The sequence below is a fragment of the Microcaecilia unicolor genome, chromosome 3 (assembly GCF_901765095.1).
Source record: "Microcaecilia unicolor chromosome 3, aMicUni1.1, whole genome shotgun sequence".
NCBI lineage: Eukaryota > Metazoa > Chordata > Amphibia > Gymnophiona > Siphonopidae > Microcaecilia > Microcaecilia unicolor.
The window spans coordinates 356,364,222-356,383,738 of NC_044033.1; the positions used below are offsets into that span (position 1 = coordinate 356,364,222).

General features: G+C 44.0%; 1 protein-coding gene across 1 annotated transcript in view; it reads left to right on the top strand.

Moving 5' to 3' along the window:
* The window catches only part of ARFGEF3 (ARFGEF family member 3), a 236,678-nt gene that overhangs the window by 85,826 nt on the left and 131,335 nt on the right, over positions 1-19,517 (top strand). The window contains exons 5-7 of the mRNA XM_030198524.1: positions 2,323-2,391; positions 3,845-3,976; positions 6,503-6,625. Coding sequence (XP_030054384.1) covers positions 2,323-2,391; positions 3,845-3,976; positions 6,503-6,625 — 324 coding nt within the window. The remainder of the gene's footprint in view (positions 1-2,322; positions 2,392-3,844; positions 3,977-6,502; positions 6,626-19,517) is intronic.

Consider the following 19,517-nt stretch of genomic DNA (forward strand, 5'->3'; position numbering starts at 1 on the left):
CCATAGCTTGCTATTGAGATAGACATGGGGAAAGCTACTGCTTGACCTAGGGATCATTAGCATGAATCTTGGTACTATTTGGGATTCTGTCAGGTACTTGTGACCTGAATTTGCAACTGTTGGAAGCAGGATACTGGGCTAGGTGGACCATTGGTTTGACCTAGTATGGCTGTTCTTATGATAAATATTTGTTGAGCAATTCTGTTTTATCCTTATCAGCTTCTATGTAGTGTTCCCTTTCACCTTTGAGCCTCAGAATGCTGCTTTTGCTCTTACATATCTAAAGAATGTCTTGTCTCCAAATTTTACCTTATTGGCTATTTCTTTTTCTGTTTGCATTTTTGCTTGCCTTACTACTTGACCAGCTATTCATAGTTTTTCCAGGTATTGTAGCCTGTCGTAGCCTATCCCCCCCCCCCCCCCCCTTTTCAAGGCATGCACCTAAATTTGGAACCTCCTGAAGCCCTCCATCATTAACTGCATCCCCAAACCCCAAAGCATCATTAAGATCCATCCTTCCTCCCATGAACCCTTCCCTTAGTCTTTCTGGGATCTTCCTGGTGTCTTATGGGGATAGGAGTGATCCTCAGGTGTTCCTGCCCCTTCTGGCACCAAATTCAAAATGACAGCTGTCAACCACTAGCAGTAGTCTCTGCTATTTTGAGCTTGATGCCAGAAAGGGCATCAACTGGTGAGGAGCAGAAGTAATCCCCAGATATCAGGGAGAACCCCTGTAAGACCCAGCAGAGGGTTAAAGGTGGGAATCTGTTTGAGGAGGAGAGGAGTTTAGTGATGTCAGGGGGGTTCGGGTAGGGCTTTCTATTGTCCTGTTCACCTGCCCCTTCAGGCTAGCACTTAACTTGTCTCAGGACAGGTGTAGCTGCCAGTGTGGAAATTCTTAGGTCTACACATGTATTTCCCTTGTAAACTGAGGAGTATACAAGAATATTTTCAGCCTACCCTATCCATGCTCCCTTAAACCTATGTATAAGATTGTATGCTTGATTTTTAAGTCATTTATGGGATGGATTCTATATATGGTGTGGCGAGTAGTGCACGTTAAATTGTGCATACGCACGCTACTCAGTTAACGAGGTTTAGTGTTGATAATTGGCCGATAACGACCAATTTGCAACACTAATTGGCAATAATTGGAATTTATGCATGCATCTTTTTAGGTGTATTATTTTTAAGTGTATTTAAAAAAGATGTGTATGTAAATTCTAATTTTGCATTACCGAAAATGGGGCACGGTAGTGAGAGGAGTGTGAGCGTAATGATGCCATCAATCAAATGTACGTGCATTATTATAGAATTTGGTGCAACACACATACATTTAGGCATGAGCGTTTACACCAAGTTTGCATTGGTATAAATGGCCACATCTTAATGTAGGTGCATTCATCCGGCCTATTCACTATTCTGTATACCACCTCTTACTGTTGACGTGGTTTATAAAATAGCGCTACGCTCGTTATTCAAACCCATCTACAATTAATATAAAATTTGGCCCTATATGGCTTAAGTTATGGATTCAATTCGGAAGGTGTTACTAGAATTTTGAATATTCCTTCTAAGTTGCATACTCTACTTGAGATGCATAAGTTAAAGTTTTTCTTTTCAGGGGGCGACAATCTGAAACAGTCTCCCTAGGTAGATTAGGGAATTGCCAATTTATTTACTCTTTCAGAATGCTTTAAAATCTTACCTAGCCTCAAATTCAATATCTGTTTCATAATATTGTGTAATTTTATTAGTTTATTGTACTTCACTGTATTGTTGTGCTGTCTTTATTTGTAATCTGCTTTGAATCCTTATTTAAGGAATACAAGATTGGAATAGAATAGAAACTCTACGTGGTTTGGATGTGTAAATAGCAGCTTTCTAAAATCAATACTTGTGTGTGTAACTGATCGACACGTCGAAAAGCTTCTATTTACACATGAAGATGTTTCTGTAATAATCCCCTATGTGTATGTGTTCTACTGAATTGTGCACTACCGTATTCACTGTTTTCCCTGATTTACATGTAACAATATGCAGGTCTGGTATTAGATATTCAGGGGTCCAGGTCAGAAACTGGGGAGGGAGCTCTAAAGCTTGTTTTCAGCCTGTGCCTTCTTCAGGTTGAGGCAGGTTTGGGGGCCCCTTGTAGTTTGGGGGCCCAGGGCAATTTGCCCTGTTTGCCACCCCTTAACGCCATCCCTGACAGTACGAGGGGAAGCAGCAGTTCCTCTGCATTCAGGCTTCACGTAGGCCGTTTCTCAAGGAGTGATACGAAGAATGAATAAAACTAATCTTGCCAATTTCTTTCCTTTTAAGGTTTTACTCTGTATAACATATACATCTACCTTTGAGCTGAATGGAAGTTCAGTGCTGAAGATTGCTGAGGTGAGTACATTTCCCTGTACCCCTCTCTCCCCCATTCCACCCAACCAATCACACCATGCACTGAGATGCACACTTACAAACTCCTGTCTACTTTATGAACATGTTGCCTAATTGATCCTCTACCACTGATAACAATTTTCCATCATTTCAATAATCAAATTCTTAAGCCCTGGAGATGTAAAAAGATGGTGAAGAGGATGTATAGAACTCAAGAACAGAATTCTAATGACCATTATCTATCCTGGTGGAATGTGACACCTTTCAGTGAACATACATTTAAGAATAATACAAGGAGATTATGGTGTATTTACTTTCAAGACTGCACAGAAACGTTTTAGAAGTGTTCATGCCCAATAAATATTTTCACATCCTGCTATATTCTGTGAGAGGCATATTTTGAAATGTCAGACAGCAAATAGTGTCAGTTTTAACACTGAGTCACTATAAACTTTCTTAAACTGCTGGATTTCATTTCTCTGCAACCCTGTTACCTCCCATGCTGTATTCAGTGGGATATTAGCTGTGATTTGAAAACATATCCTGCCTACAGTCTGACTCATTCAGATTCCATTTTATATAATCTTATGGGATCTATGCACTAAACTTCAAATGTGCAAGCTAAAATCAGCATGCTGTACAGTAAGGCCTTAGTGTGCATGTTAAGATGCTCCCTCGTGATATTAAGGCTGCACTAAATGTACATGGGGGCGCATAGTATGCAAATTAGACTTAACCAGGTTAATATGGTTTCCACACTCACTGTTTTCCATTGGTAAAGGGTAAAACTTTAGCTCCTGCCTCAGACCAACTGTTACATTTTTACTTTGTATTTAATTTCATGAAATATGTTGTGTCAAAGAGCTCTTTCACTGTGAGAGCAAGAGGGATTTTTCTTCCCACATATTCCCACCCCCTTCATGGACACAATGAAATGCCACAGTGCCTAAACAGACTACACATCTCCACAGCCTTCTGCTTTCCCAGAATAATGTATAAAAAGCTGAATGTCCTGATATCCCCTCCCCCAAATAAAATATTTAAAAGGGGATATATGATCTGACTTTCCCCTTCCTTCCCCCATCAGGTTTAACCCTTGCCTGCCCTTCCCGAGGAGGTCCATAAGATTTGTTCTCTCCTCTGGTTCAGCGTAACTCCTTCATGCCCCATAGCTGCCAAATTCCAAAATGACACCACCTGACTTCTACTGCTTCATAGCAAGGTTTCAGAATAAGGCGTATGTATTTGTGAATAGTCGGTGTATAGCTCAATGATGTTAAACAAAATTCTATGTGCTCCACTTACATTTTCACCATTATATTTCTGCAGCATTGTTAATAAACCTTTTTATTTTATTGTTACTTGGGGCTCCGGCTTGTCTCCTTTCATTTGTTTGTATTTCCTCTTTATGCTTTACCCATTTTTTTAGTATGTTTTTTTATTCTTTTACCTGTAGTTGTGCTTGGCCTGCCATAGAACCGGATCCCCCAGAATGTATGAAATGATAAAAGCATCTCTTGCATGCATCCTCACTGCCCTGTGCCAGCGTGTTTTCCCTAGCAGCCAGCCACCCATGGCTTTTTCCAAGGTATCGAGCTCAACCATTGTGGAACTCTAAGCTGAACCTGCTCATGTGCGGGACTGCAAACTGTGCACAGACTCTTTTCCTGCAAAGGAACTTCACAGCAACTAGATATTTTCTTTAGAATTCTTCATGAGGGATTTATCCAAGCTTTGCCGCAATGGAAAACTTGCACTTGGTTGATATTGAAAATAACAAGGTTCTTATTTGAGGAGAACTTTTCTTCCATTTTTTCTCTGTGGAAGAGATTTCATAAGACTAAAGCCCTTTTACTTTTGTCAGTAGGGGAAACACTGATGCAAAACTTTTATAAATCCCTTCCCTTCTGGCCCCTATCTAGAAGCTCAGCCTGAGTTTTATGCTGCTACTGTCCAAGTGCCAGATTAGGAGGCACTCGGCAATCACGTTGAATCGGGCAGGAGGGGCACTGAAGCTTAGTGATGAATTTTGCTCAATAATTCTTCAACCTTGTACACTTACTTATTCTCATTTCTCACGCCATTGCTTGAATGCCCCTGCCTTAGCAGGTTTATGGAAGTGGAGACGTCATCCCACATCTATTTTCTGCATTTTTAAGATTGTCTTATTAGAAAAGGATGAAGTGAAATGTCATTGACTAAGAAAGCAGAAGTTATAATAAACTGGCAGCAAATCCCAGACATTTCATTTTTGTTATTACATGATATTGTGTACACTGAGAATTTGAACAAAAGTTCCTAGTAAGAAATCCCAGTAGCAGAGCTGGGCCTCAGGATTTGCCAAACTAAAGGTAAAATTAAATTACAGGCAAGATTAAGAGAGAAAAATCGATGGAGCAGAGTGTGTGTGAGTTTTACCCCATATCCGCCATTAATATAATCAGCGTCCTTGGTCATCTCCTTTCCTTGGCCAGGGATAGGGTCATAAAATCCAGGTGTTCTCAGAGTTCCTCAGTCCATTTTGAATTACCGAGGGAGATTGAGAATCAGAGCATTGGTAGTAGTGTGAACGTATATTGTACTGGCAGTCATCCTTGCTCTGCCCTTCAGGCCCTTTCATCACCCAGCTTCTTACGAGCAATTTGATGCCATAGATCGTGTTGTCTTCATTTGCTGCCAGGCTCAGTGTCATGCTTTGAACCAAATCACACTATCACATACTGTAACTTAGATAAGTTCCTTATCTCTTGCTTAACTATGCAAAGAACTTTGGATTGATTTTAGCTAACCATCAAATTATCCTAACTGATTCTGTACTAAGCATCTTGTTCCCATCATATATCTGCTTTTGGTCCCTTAGCTATATGGTAAGCCGTATTGTAGAAAATCTTTAGCATATCTATGTTAGTTGAATGTTCAAATGCACGCTTGTTAGGTGTATCATTAGTATGTTCATTTGTACAGCGCTGCGTAAGTCTAGTAGCGCTATAGAAATGTTTAATAGTAGTAGTAGTATATCTCTGGTATTTGAATTTCAGTGCTGTTAAATGTGTATATTTTTGATAGTGTTTCATGGTAGTTCTATTATTAGGTTTCAATTTATGGTTTTCAAGTTTACCTCATTTATTGTATTTTTTTTTTTAGTTACATTTGTACCCCGCGCTTTTCCCACTCATGGCAGGCTCAATGCGGCTTACATATACAGGTACTTATTTGTACCGGGGGCAGTGGAGGGTTAAGTGACTTGCCCAGAGTCATTTATGTTTAGTCTTGGTTATTTTACTATTGTTATGCTGTTAATAAAATAAGTTTTATGTTAAACTGTACCTACCGTACACCACCTTGGGTGAATCTCTTCATAAAGGCGGTTAATAAATCCCAATAAATAAATAAACCAATTATTGTGACCCACGTGGTTCAAAGTGCAACACTAGCCCTGGACAGAAGAGGCAGAGGATTATCCTGAGGTTCTGTGCTACTGATGTCATCCCACAGCCAAGCGAGATGGAAGTATGCATAAAGGAGGGAGGAGGGATAAGTAAGCAAGGGGTCAGGGAAATAGAGAGGGACGATGAATGAGGGGTGAGTAAGGGAGAGTGTGTAGGAATAGGGACAAGAACATGAGGGTGGAAATCAGATGGAGCAGTGAGGGAATTGGAGGGGAGACTTGGCAAGAGAATTAAGTGATTGGAGGAGAGGCAGGGAAAGGGTCAGTGCTGGGAGAGAGTAAGATGGGGAAAGTGACAGGATTGGAGTGGAGGTATGGGGAGAAAATTCATGTGAGGATTGCCTCTCCACTATTCCTGATTCCCAATTTTTGCCGATTTTAAATTATCACAGTGTGAACATGGCTCCAGCATGCAACCAGTGGGTGGATATGATGGTAGTTGGTTGTCTTTATCTCACTTGAAAAAGTGACCTGTACCTGAAGAGCTATTGAGGATGGTGTGTGCTTTTTAAATCCTTATTTTCTTGTATCTTATCTGGGAGCCACTGAATGCTGTGGAGATTTTGTATATTTCTAAAACTCAGGCTGGGTTTCTGTGATCCATGGATCCTAACAGGCTCTATGAATGTACAATGTTGATTTCCTGCTGTCTTGTTTCCACACCAGGTATGCATTGAGACTTATGTCTCTAGCTGTCACCAGCGCAGTATTAACACTGCTGTGCGGGCAACTCTCAGCCAAATGTTGAGTGACTTGACTTTACAGTTGCGTCAAAAACAAGAAAACGCGGTGAGCCTTTGGCATTTATGTTTACAGGCTGTGTTCTTGTCTGTGTATCTGATGAATGCACGTTACAAAAATAAATAAATAAAGCCCACAGAACAAAAACAGGACGCTAGATATGACCGTGCTTAACAAAGACTGTCAAAATCAGTAGATGTTATGAAATGTGCTTTTATGCCTGCTAATTCTTATTTCTGCTGCAAACACTGCTGGAGTTGCTTTGCAGTGGCAGCTGAGCCAGCTCAGTGATGTCATTCTGCTCTAACCTTGTTACTTACTGCTGCTTTAGATGTAAACAAGAAAAAGAGTTTAAGACCAGAAACGATGATGTAGGATATGGCTGGGAGGGCCAGGAACAGTTTACAGTCATTACTTTTATGAAATTCAGCTTCTAGAACAGAGATACTTGCTTACAATTTGAACATAGTCTGAAAATGTATTTTCTAGCTGGACTTGGGGCCAGCCCAAGGGAATCGGATGGTGTAGGCGAACCTTTAGCCATGCCCCCCAACCCAAGAAATGGCTCAAGGCCCTACCACCTTTCCCTGGTGGCCAGCATCATTCTTTCCACTCTCTGCTCCCCACAGGGATGTCAGCATCTCCCCTTCTCTACCTTCAACCCATATCTAGCATCTTTCTGCTCCCTTCCTTCCAGGCTGCTGCCATCTCCACTGTCTCCTCCCATACCAGCCCCAAGCTTAAAAGAACATTGATTGCAGCACTGAAGTGCTACTTTGTTCCAGCCAGTTCCCTGGGGGGGGGGGGGGAGCAGGACAAGACAGCACTTGACTGTGGGTCTGTACTCACAGGGCCAGCGCTGACAAGGGGGGAGCAGCAGTAGTGATCCAGCAAGGGAAGGCTGTAGTGCATGTCAGAGACGCACTGCACCCCTACCCCCCCCCCCCAAAAAAAAAAAAAAACCTTTGCCACCCTAGGCAGGTGCCTAGTCTGTGTAGGGCAGGGTTGGCCCTGGCTGGACTTCATCTGTCATCAGTATTGCTAGATAAAGTAGTGTGGTAACTGTGGTAGTCCAAAAAAAATCAAAAAGGAAAATGTGATACCTTTTTATTGGACTAACAGTCCATTTTTGACTAGCTTTTGGAGGCCAGAACCACCTTCCTCAGGCCAGAAAGAAGGTTTTAGCCCTGGAAAACTAGTCAAAAAATATACTAAATCAAATAAGGTGATACCTTTTTATTGTCCTTTTTTTTTTCGTTTGCTTTCTACAGTACAGACTTGATAACTTGACCTAAATGGGACTGACCCATTGTTGAACAAGTGAAAAGTCGGATAATATGGAAAAAATGGTAATATCTCAAGCAATGCATAAAACAAAGGCACAAAGTTCCCGATTTTCAAAAATTATATTACTAGAAATGTTTTTTTTAGATTGAAACAACTTAGAGCTGACCGTGACATCACCAGGGGCTCTGTCGGATATGGTGGATGGTCAGATTAGCAAAGGTCGGATAATCAAGACTGTGCTGTATTTATTAATCATTAGTGCAGAAAGTCCATCAGGAATTTTATCAGTTCAAATCAACGTGAAACCGATACAACATTCCCAGTCATATCTAAAGTAGCAAATGATTTAAATGATACATGACATTCATTATGTGAATAGAGAACTTTTAAAGAAAAGAAAATACTAGACAAAAAAGTCCAAATCCATTGTTGTTCTGCTATCCGACTTGCAGTGCCAAACTATCTGGCGACAGAAGGGAAATATGATAGAGGCGTTTAAAAACTTTTGTGGCAAACATGCACAGAAGGTAAGTCTCTTTCAATTGAAAGGAAGCTCTGGAATGAGGGGGCACAGGATGAAGGTGAAAGGGGAGATGGGTTCAGGAAATACTTCTTCACAGAAAGGGTGATGAATTAGTGGAAAGGCCTCCCAGTGGAGGTGGTGGAGATGAAAACTGTGTCTGAATTCAACAAAACTTGGGACAAATACATTGGATCACAAGGGATAAGAAAAGATAGTAGATGGCATGGATCGACAGACTGGATAGGCCATATGGTCTTATCTGCCTTCAATTTTTTTTTACGTTCCTCTGTTTTATATCCATGCAGCACCACCTCGGGCTTTACATGTAAGGTTCTCAGTCTGTTTCTTGCAGCATTCACTCAACAACTTAGACTGCTGCTGTTAAGTCTCTCACTCCCAAACTGCCTAAAGCATACTCTTAAGGCGTTTCACTTGAAACCCACAGCGTATAGTGCTCAAAATGGAGAAAAAAAGCCTCAAACTTAAATGTCAGCTCAGCTCAGGGTAAATCCACAAGTGACCGCCGTTCACTTAAGTTTGAGGCTTTTTTCTCCAACTTGAGTATGGTATACTGTGAGTTTCCAGTGAAACTCTTTATTCTTTAGGCAATTTGGGAGTGAGAGGCTGTGCTGTGTTATTTAATTTGCCACCTGGTATTGTATTGTGTACGCTGTCAAGTCTGTTACACCACTTTAGTGCTGTTTAAAGGTTGTAAGCCTGCTCTGTCAACTTCCTCACCTCTTCTGGAGCCAGATAGCAGCCTGTATAAGGCTCCAGGGATAGCTCTCTGCAAGATGTCAAGGGTTCACAGCTTGCAAAACAACTGAATCCCCTCACAGGAAGCTTCAGGGTTTAATAACAGACATTTCCCATAGGGATCCACTTGGATACACAATGCTAGCACTTTAAAAGGGGTAGCCAGTGTTAGTCTGGTGTAACAAAATTATTTATTTATTGCATTTGTATCCCACATTTTCCCACCTTATAGACTTACCAGTTTGTTGAGGCATGAGCTTTTGAGGACCAGAATCTGCTTCATATGATGCATGACATGAAGTTCAGGGCAAGGGTACATATAGGGAAGGTGCATGGGGGAGGGAGAAGGCTACAAAGATGAAATATTGGAAAATGCAGAGGGTGTGGAAAGAGAGACATAATGGCTACATATTTAAGTTAGGCGACAGCTGTTGTGAGAGAGAACAAAGAGGATGATCTCAAAATAGTTAAGTCCATTCTGAGTAGGCTGTCTGTTTGTCTGTCTAATTTAGATTGTAAGCTCTGTTGAGCAGGGACTGACTTTTTCATGTTAATTTGTACAGCGCTGCGTAAGTCTAGTAGCGCTATAGAAATGTTTAATAGTAGTAGTAGCACTATGAAGGATGGAGGACACAAAACTTCATGAATAAGGATCAACAAACTTGCCCGCTGTAGGCAGATTTCAGTTTCTTTGGGAAGCAGCCACAGTCAAAGCAAAACAGTAAGCTTTAACAGCCACACAAATTCGGAGCCATCAGCTCCTATTTTTACCCACAAAACAACATTTATTTATTTGTTTTAAAATTTTATGTTCCGCACAATTTGCATTCCTTGGGCGGATCACAAGTAAAACATACCTAATATCTGTATTGCAAGTAACACATATAGGAGGTAAATTCTATAAGTAGTGCCTAAGAATAGGCACCAAAAATGTAACTCAGTGTGATTCTATAAGGAGTATGTGTCCTTTATAGAGTCATACTTAGGGCTAAACTACGCCTAACTGTAGGCGGCTATACTTAGGCCTGCTGTTAGCAGTCTTAAATGCCGGTGGTAGCCTAGGCTCAATTTGACCTGATTCTGTATCAGCGCACATACATTTTGGGAATGCCCCTTTCTACACCCCCAAATAGTTAGGCACGTTATGATTTAGGTGCACTCCGTTATAGAATCAGATATGAGTGTAAATTCTAATTATTTCCAATTAGTGATTATAGCCCAATTATCAACGCTGATTGGCTTGTTATCCATTTAAGTTACACACGTAAATTGGGTGTGTGGTGAATTTAATGCACATAACTCGTAGTGCTATATAGAGAATCCAGGCTTAATATTCAAGAATGTATTTGTTTACCTAGCATCTAATTAGTGTATCTATCCCAAATTAGTCAATTGCTAGATTTCGAAAGCCTGCTGAAATAGTTTTCAAGACCTTTTTAAACATTTCTAGGTTCATCATAGATTGTAGAGAGATGTAATGTATTCCAAATTTTTAGGTCATTGTTGTTGTAGGGAGGTCATCTTTATAGAGCAGTGCTTATTAAATTTTCTGTGGCTTGTGGCCCTGTTTATTTCTGCCACAAAAAGCACACGCCCTCCAGAGACCTACCTTTCCATCCATGCTACTGTTCCTGGCCCACATACAGTGTCACAGCCAAAGCTGCCTTCATTCCCTGCCATCCGTGGAGCCCGCACAGGCCATAGCATAGACTCATCAAGAGGCAAGGTTGATGAGGCTTGTTTTTCAGTCTGCCCAGTTCACAACCCCAAACATGGATTTTGCAAGTGCATTTTAGGTCATGACCCACAGATTAGGAAGCCCAGTTGTAGAGTTTTTAATTATCAAAGTCTTGGAGGGAGGGTGTAAGGCTGAAGGTTCACCTAAGGTTCCCAATATTCTTGCATTGATCCTGAGCAGGGACTTAGTGTAAGAATTAAAGCATTACACTCAGTAGAATAGTAGCAAAATTTTCTGAAGAAAGGCAAAATGGACAAGTAAAACAAGAAAATGAGGTTTACTCCCCCCCCCCCCCCCCCCCCGGTTAATTAAAAAAAATACAGCATAAAATAGTACACTAATTGACTGGACAAAAATGAAGGAAGATGTCCTTCGTATAGTCACTTTGAGAGTAATTTTATAACGGGTACCTGGCAGGGAAGGCATGAAGGCACAAGAAAAAAAAACACAAAACACTATAGAAAAACACAACTATACAAGATGAAACTATGGCTATGTGCTTTTAGGAACGTGCAGCAAAACAGTACTACAGTCACACTGCAAAACATCAGCCGCCATAAATCAGTACTCACTTTCAGTTCATTCTCTTATTCAGTCACACTTCAGTAGATAACCATTCTCTGTTTTTTAATCCAATAAGCCAATAAAACAACATTTTTACATTTTGGATTTCAATTTGCAAATAAGATAATACTTCCCTGAATGCTAAGGGACTTAACGTGGTCTCTGTGCCATATGCACCTTTACAAAATTGACTACCCCAAAGCACTCACACCTAGTTATGCTTGCTGCAAGGCAGAAGCAGTGGCGTAGGAAGGGGGGGGGGGCGGTCCACCCCGGGTGCATGCCGCTGGGGGGTTTCGGCTCCGCTGGTTCCCTGCTCCCTGTGCCCCGAAACAGGTTACTTCCTGTTCCAGGGCAGAGAGAGCAGTGAACCAGCGGAGCCAACGCAGCTCCCAGCGACATGCACTCGGGGCGGTTCGGCCCTCCCGCCCATCCCTCGCCGCCTTCCCTCGTCGCTTTCCTTCGTAAGTACGCGCTCCGGAGGGGGAGGGTGCGCTGTGCTGCACCCGGGGGGGGGGGGGGGTGCTCAGCGGCGACCCGCCCCGGGTGTCAGCTGCCTTCGCTACGGCACTGGGCAGAAGTAAACTAGTGCATGCCCCAACTTTACACATTCACTATCCTAGGGGTGGACTGACAGTGACCTGGGCCCCCGGGCAGTAAGGGTCCTTGGGCACCCCCCCCTCCCAGCTGCTGCCCATCGCCCCTCCTACTGCTGCAGCTGCCGCCTCCCTCTCCTGCACACTATGGTCCCCTGAGCCTCAGTGGGCCCTTCCCGGCCCTACTTTGAAGGGTCCTGGTGGTCTAGTGGCTTCTTTGGGGGCAGGAAAAAACCCCACTCTTTCCTGCCCACCACTGCTATTCTGCCCGATGCCTCTGTGTTTTCAAAATGGCTGCTGAGACTTCCCGCAGTAGTCTCGCACGTCTCGATAGTCTCAAGAGACAGCCACAGGGAGTCTCAGCAACCATTTTTAAAAAGCAGCACTGGGCAAAATAGCACAGTGGGCAGGAAAGAAAGAGTGTTGTTTATTTCCTGCCCCTGCAGAGGCAACTAGGCCATCAGGGTCCTTCAAGGTGAAACCAGGGAGGACCCACTGAGGCTCGGGGGGAGGGCTGTAGTGTGCAGTGGAAAGGGGGGGGAAGGAGAGCCTCTGGGCCCCCTAGAACCTCTGGGCCCTCGGGCACTGCCTGGTTGCGCTGCTTACGTCTAGTAGCGCTTTAGAAATGATAAGTAGTAGTAGTAATGGTCAATCTGCCCCTGCACTACCCCAGCAAACACCCATGTGTATAGGAGCTATGAGCCCCCATTTTTATGCTTATAAAATTGTCCCCATAGTGGGGAATTCAGTAAATGGTGCCCAGAGTTCAGCACTGGGGAGATCTGAGCTAAACTGGTCTTCTGTAAAGGGCCTCTGCGCAGAGCAGCCTTTGCAGAATACAAGCTTAGTGCAGATGATGTTACAATCTGCATCCCCTTCAGACATGATCTGACAGAAATAACCAACAAAATCAACGATGGCCTGAACATCATTGACTCCTGGGCAAACGCATTCCAACTGAAATTGAACACTGAAAAAACACATTGCCTTATCCTCTCCTCCCAACATAACAAGCGCAAACCCACAACCATAAATACTCCAGGTCATACCCTCCCTACTTCAGACAGTTTGAAAATACTCGGTGTCACACTTGACCGCAACCTTACTCTCGAGAGCCAAGTAAACTCTGTAACAAAGAAAATGTTCTATTCAGTGTGGAAGCTCAAACGATTAAAACCTTTCTTCCCAAGAGCAACCTTTCGATATCTAATACAATCAATGGTCCTAAGCCATGCAGATTATTGCAACGGAGTCTACGCGGGTTGCAAAGAACAACTCATAAAAAAACTTCAGACTGCCCAAAATACAGCAGCCAGGCTGATATGTAGCAAAACATGCTACGAAAGTGCCAAACCCCTCCAAGAAAAGTTGCATTGGCTCCCAATCAAAGAACGGATCACCTTCAAAATCTGCACCTTAGTCCACAAAATCATATACGATGTAATCCCAGGATACATGAAAGCACAAAGGCAGACGGTCTGCAAGCTCCAAGATGGAAAATGCACAAAGCAGATCGTTAAGAACGTAATTTATTAACACAATTCAAATAAAATTTATATATATATATATACACACACACATATAAATAGCCCGACACAGGCCGTGTTTCGCCCAGCAGGGCTGCTTCAGGGGCTACACAAAAATCCTCTATTATCACATATGAAAAATTGTATTGGATAATTTCAGAAATATAATATGCAAACGATCACCGTTGGAAAAAACAGCTCTCCGAGAGGGGCCAAAAGGACATGACATTCCGTCTATCTGGTGTCTCTTGTCTCTGGATTCCATGCTTCGGCTTCTACTTTGGTAGATGTTTCTAACTCTGTAGTCTGCTTCTTATCTAGTGGTCCCTCGTTGCTGATTTTGCCTGTACCTGGATTACTCACTTGCCTGCCTACTGACTTTTGCCTGTACCTGAATTACTCTCTGGCTGCTGCCTGCCTACTGACTTGCCTGTACCTGGATTATTCTCTTGTCTGCTGCCTGCCTACTGACTTTTGCCTGTACCTGAATTACTCTCTGGCTGCTGCCTGCCTATTGACTTGCCTGTACCTGGATTATTCTCTTGTCTGCTGCCTGCCTACTGACTTTCACCTGCATCTGGATTACTCTCTTGCCTGCCACCTGCCTACTGATTTTCGCCTGCACCTGGATTACTCTCTTGCCTGCCGCCTGCCTACTGACTTTCATCTGTACTTGGATTACTCTCTTGACCTGCTGCCTGCCTGGCCAATACATTCATCACCCCGCTTCCAGCTCCATCCCGTAAGTCCTGCAGGCCGCCCACACCTAGGGGCTCAACCTCTGGGGAACGGCGGTCATCGCAGGTGAAACCCGGGGTTGTCCAGCCACCAAGCAGAACCTGGTCTGAGTACCGGGCTCAGCAGCGCTCTACTTGGTACAAAAACTCACAAGTCTGACAAGTCTATAAAACAATCTGTTTAATTGTAGCCCCTGCTCCAAATGGCATGTCCCAGAGAGTGTAAACTCTTGTGTTTTCATCCCTAGTGATGATGCTCCAAGAATTGATATGAATAGGTTCTTCGCTGTTGGTGTCCGCAGTAGCATGCACATTTGTGTATGGAGTGGAGGAGCAGCTTATGGGTTAGAGCAGCAGGCTGTGATACTCTTTATGATCTTGGGCAATGGAGCTAACTCTCCTTTGCCTCAGGTACAAACTTGCCCCTCCTGTTTACTAAGCCACAGGGATTCTTTTTGTTGTTGTGGGGGTCAGGAGAGGTCTAGCTACTGGCAATATGCACAAGAGCTGTGCCTACTTCACAGCTCTTGTGGGCATGCACCAGGAACGCTTGGACCTCTTTACCAACCGTTGCACAACACTAATAGCATGCATGTAATTTGCATGCTGTTAGTGTTGAGCATTGGATGGTAATTCTGACTCGTTAATGATCTGGTGTTTCTCTGGTGGAGTTCATTACAGCACCGGAGTTCTATGCATAGGGCCCTTAGACTGCATAGCTATCCTGATAGTGGCTGGATATCGCCACAATCCAGCTAGTCACTGCTGACTATATATATATTTAGTGCCACTTCTTCTGTAGATAGTGGTGTTGAGTATACATGGACATTATAAACACCGCAGCCAGCATTTGCTTTATGCTGACTGTAGCATCTGAATGTTAACCCTTGTAACTTTAGATATTTATTTTCCAGTTAATGCATATCAGTAAGGTAGTTTATAAAAATGTATAAATAAACACTTAAATACTCAGGGTCATCTACTCCCTTTCATCGACTGCATTTTAAAGAAACCAAAGATTGTCAGGAATTTGACCCTCTAAGCAAATGGCTGCATAAATAATTCAATTATCGTGAAAGATTACATAATAGGTTTTTAAATCCAGCTCTTCATTCCGTCCCATGGGTATGCTCTATTTGTGAGTCTAGGGTGAGCATATGTTTCCTATTTCACATAGTGATTTTCTTTCTAATTGGATGTGTCTGAATAGGATTTTGCAAGAACTGCATCCTGAAGAAGTGTGCCAGGTGCAGACTACTGTGGAGGAGTTCTGTTGGCATCCTTTTATTTTTTTTTTTATAAGCAATGAGGAGTTATGATAATGTAATAAGGTGTGCCCCATAATTGATAAACTGTTTAGAATTCTCAATTTCATGTTTTGTAAAGAAAAGAGAGGGAATGTAAATGGTGCTGAGGTTTGGGAGCAGGAAGGTAAACAGGTTCAGTATCATAACTGTGCAACCAAAGTAGGTAGTGGAAATCTATAACTAATGTATTCAACTACATGTTTCGGACGAGCATAATCATTTGAACTCTACTCCTTAATCTCCATCTAGAATGCCATTCCCCTCTCAGTTGTACAGAAGCATTGCTTATCTTTGAGCTGAAAACTAAATAAAAAAGAGCTGTTTGGCCAGACCAGAAAGTAGCCAGAAAGATGTTAGGGTACAGCGAGATGCATAACCAGTAGTAGAAAGAAGGTGGTAATTTATTCCTACAGGATGCTGGTGAGGCTTCAAGTACAGTAGTGTGTCTAGCTGTGGAAGCCATACTCCAGAAAACTGAAGGTGGTCCAGAGAAAGGTTACCAAAATGGTGCAGGGCCTGCTCCAAAAGCATTATAAGATGAAACTTATATATAACAAAGAGGAGAAGAGAGACATGGAGTTATAACAGAGACATTCAGATATAAATGCTGACTCTATGGGAGCTTGAGCACCCCCAGTGTTGTCTCCTGCACTCCCCTGGACATGGAGTTGAAAGCTCCATGCTGCAGGGATACAGGCTGGCTAAGGATGGTCTAAGATTACTAGACGTTCCTAATCCTGTCAAAACTGTCTGCAGTAATCACCTGTTCCAGATTCCAGTGGGGACAGAGTACATTTCTCCCTAGTGTGGTGCTGTGAGGTGGCAAAGACAGTCCTACTCTTTTGATCCTTCCTCACCCCTTATTAGTTGCCTGTCCCATCTACTCCATCCACCCTACGCTGTCATCTGGAATGACATTTAATAGCTCATTAACTTCCTGCGCTGTGCGGGACCAGTCTCACAAGATTGACCCCACACAACGTAGAAGGCTGACTCTTTATTAAATGCCGCTCATGCTGACAGCATAGGGGAAGATTGAGATTCATGTATTCTCTAGAGAAAGCAAAGGTGTTTTTGGGCCTGTGGCTGCAGAGGAAGGTGACCAGAGAAGTGTTCTTCACTACCCAGGATCTGCTTAAGGGGCAAGGCAGTGAGGCACTGGCTCAGGGCATCAAATGCCGGCTTTACCAGATAGCACCTTCACAGTAGTAAGAGCATTTTTTCACTCCCACAGATGTTCTTTGACTTTTCTCCCTCTCCCACTAGTTGAGCAGCAGCTTTGAAAGGGAAGATAAGGTATTTGGAAGCAGGAAGTATGTCATCTATTGCAAAGTTGCTGCTTGGCCTGATGCAGATGGGCACACAGGAAATTAAAAAAAAAAAAACAGCTGTGGCAGCAGAGAGAGATGCTCCTCTTTCTGTGTTGATGCTGCAGCAGATAGAAGGTGTGGAGGTGATGAGAAGCTGTGGATTAGGAGAAGGGGGCTAGAGGTTGATAGTGGGGACAAGCTGGGGGAAGGGGGTCAGGCTGTGATGCTGGAGAGTCTGGGAGAAAGATGCTGGGGTTAATACTGGGAGGAGGGCTGCAGGTTGATGCTGGGAGTGCTAGGAAAAGGGGGCTGGGCCCAATGATTGTACTGGGGACTCGTAAAAGGGGGCTTGAAGTTGATGATGAAGGTTTGGCTGGATGCTTATCCTGGAAGAAGCGAGAGGAGGATAGTTTCAAGAAGCAAGGATATTTGTGGACGAAGAGAAATAGGAATAGGGTAAAAGGCAGGGGCAGGGAAGAAAGGAGCAGATACTAAGAATATGAATATACGACAGAGCAGGGTGTCAACCACAGGACAATGAGCACTTGGACTGCAGCCGGAGTTGCAGCAGACAGCTCCCTTGGGCTGGCACAAGGCAAGGGGAGCCAGGGCAGGAACAAAGGCAGGCATGACTAGACAGGACGGAGCTAAACTGCGCAAGGCAGGACAAGGCAAGGCTAGCTAGGCACAGCTAGACAGGCAAGGCAGACAAGACAGGAACCAGACCCAGATGAGGCAAGGTAAGCAAGGCAACAGGTCTAGAACTGCTTCCAGACACAGCAAAGAGCAACACAAGATAGGGCAAGGCAGTGGGGCAAGAACTGGAACACAGACAGGACAAGGCAAGACAAGAAACTAGGCAAGAACTGGATCCAGACTGGACAAGGCAGCAAGCAAGACAGACTAAAATGAGACAAGGCACTAAGGACAAACAAGGTCAGAAGGAAGCAAGGACTAGACAAGGAAAGGCTGGAGCTCGGCAGGGTTCCAGGTGAACTGGAACTGGACACATGAGGTAGATAAGACAAGATCCGCCCTTACATACCCCAGAGAACGGAAGTGGATCCTCAGCCACCTCCAAAAACTGCAGCATACTGCTGCTATAATGGCAGAACTTCGGCACGTGCAGTCCCTAGGAAAGCTGGGTCTGATGACCTGGAAGCAAGAAGGTGTGTTGGGGGCGCGGTGCCACAGGAATGCTGCGGGACCGAAGGAGCAAGGCAAGAGTGATGGAGGACCCAGCTTGACATCCCCACAGCGTCAGAAGTTGAGCTGGGGTGTGAGTCACGGTGAGAGGCATGACGCAATGAATCAGGTAGAGACTATGGGATTGGGTTGGAGACCAGAAGACAACACCCTACTGGCTGGGTATATCCCAGAATTATCCAAAATGAATTGGTTCAATGTGGCTAACAGATTTTTAAAGAGCTAACATATTCATTGGTGTTGTTTATGCTATATCAGGGAGTGTGGTATGTTTGGGGTGTCTGAAGCTGATAATTCTTAATTTCATGTATGCAGAATTGTTCTCTGGGAAAAATTTCCTAAAGAGAAAAGCTTTGAAATATTTCTGAAATTCTAGATAGTTCATCATCAGGCTTATTTTCATAAGAGAAGGGCGCCCATCTTTCAACACAAATCGGGAGATGGGCGTCCTTTTCCCAGGGTCACCCAAATTGGCATAATCGAAAGCCGATTTTGGGCATCCTCAACTGCTTTCCGTTGCGGGGATGACCGGGGTGTGTCGGAAGCATAGCGAAGGTGGGACTGGGGCATGCTTAACACATGGGCATCCTCGGCCGATAATGGAAAAAAGAAGGGCGTCCCTGACAAGCAGTTGGCCGACTTTACTTGGTCCATTTTTTCTTACGACCAAGCCTCAAAAAGGTGCCCGAACTGACCAGATGACCACCGGAGGGAATCGGGGATGACTTCCCCTTACTCCCCCAGTGATCACTAACCCCCTCCCACCCTAAAACAAATGTTAAAATATGTTTTGCCAGCCTCAGATGTCATACCCAGCTCCATGACAGCAGTATGCAGGTCCCTAGAGCAGTTTTAGTGGGTACTGCAGTGCACTTCAGGCAGGTGGACCCAGGCCCATCCCCCCCCCCCCCCCACCTGTTACATTTGTGGTGGTAAATGTGAGCCCTCCAAAACCCACCAGAAGCCCACTGTACCCACATCTAGGTGCCCCCTTCATCCCTAAGGGCTATGGTAGTGGTGTACAGTTGTGGGGAGTGGGTTTTATGGGGGGGGGATTGGGGGGGCTCAGTACACAAGGTGAGGGAGCACCTGGGAGCTTTTTCTGAAGTCCACTGTAGTGCCCACTTGGTGTCCTGGCATGTGAGGGGGAACAGTGCACTACGAATGCTGGCTCCTCCCATGACTAAATGGCTTGGATTTGGTTGTTTCTGAGACGGGCTTCCTCGTGTTCCATTATCGCCGAAAATCGGGGACGACCATCTCTAAGGTCGACCTAAATGTGGAGATTTGGGCGTCCCCGACCGTATTATGGAAACGAAAGATGGCTGCCCATCTTGTTTCAATAATACGGGTTTCCCCGCCCCTTCGCGGGGACTTCCTGCGAGGACGT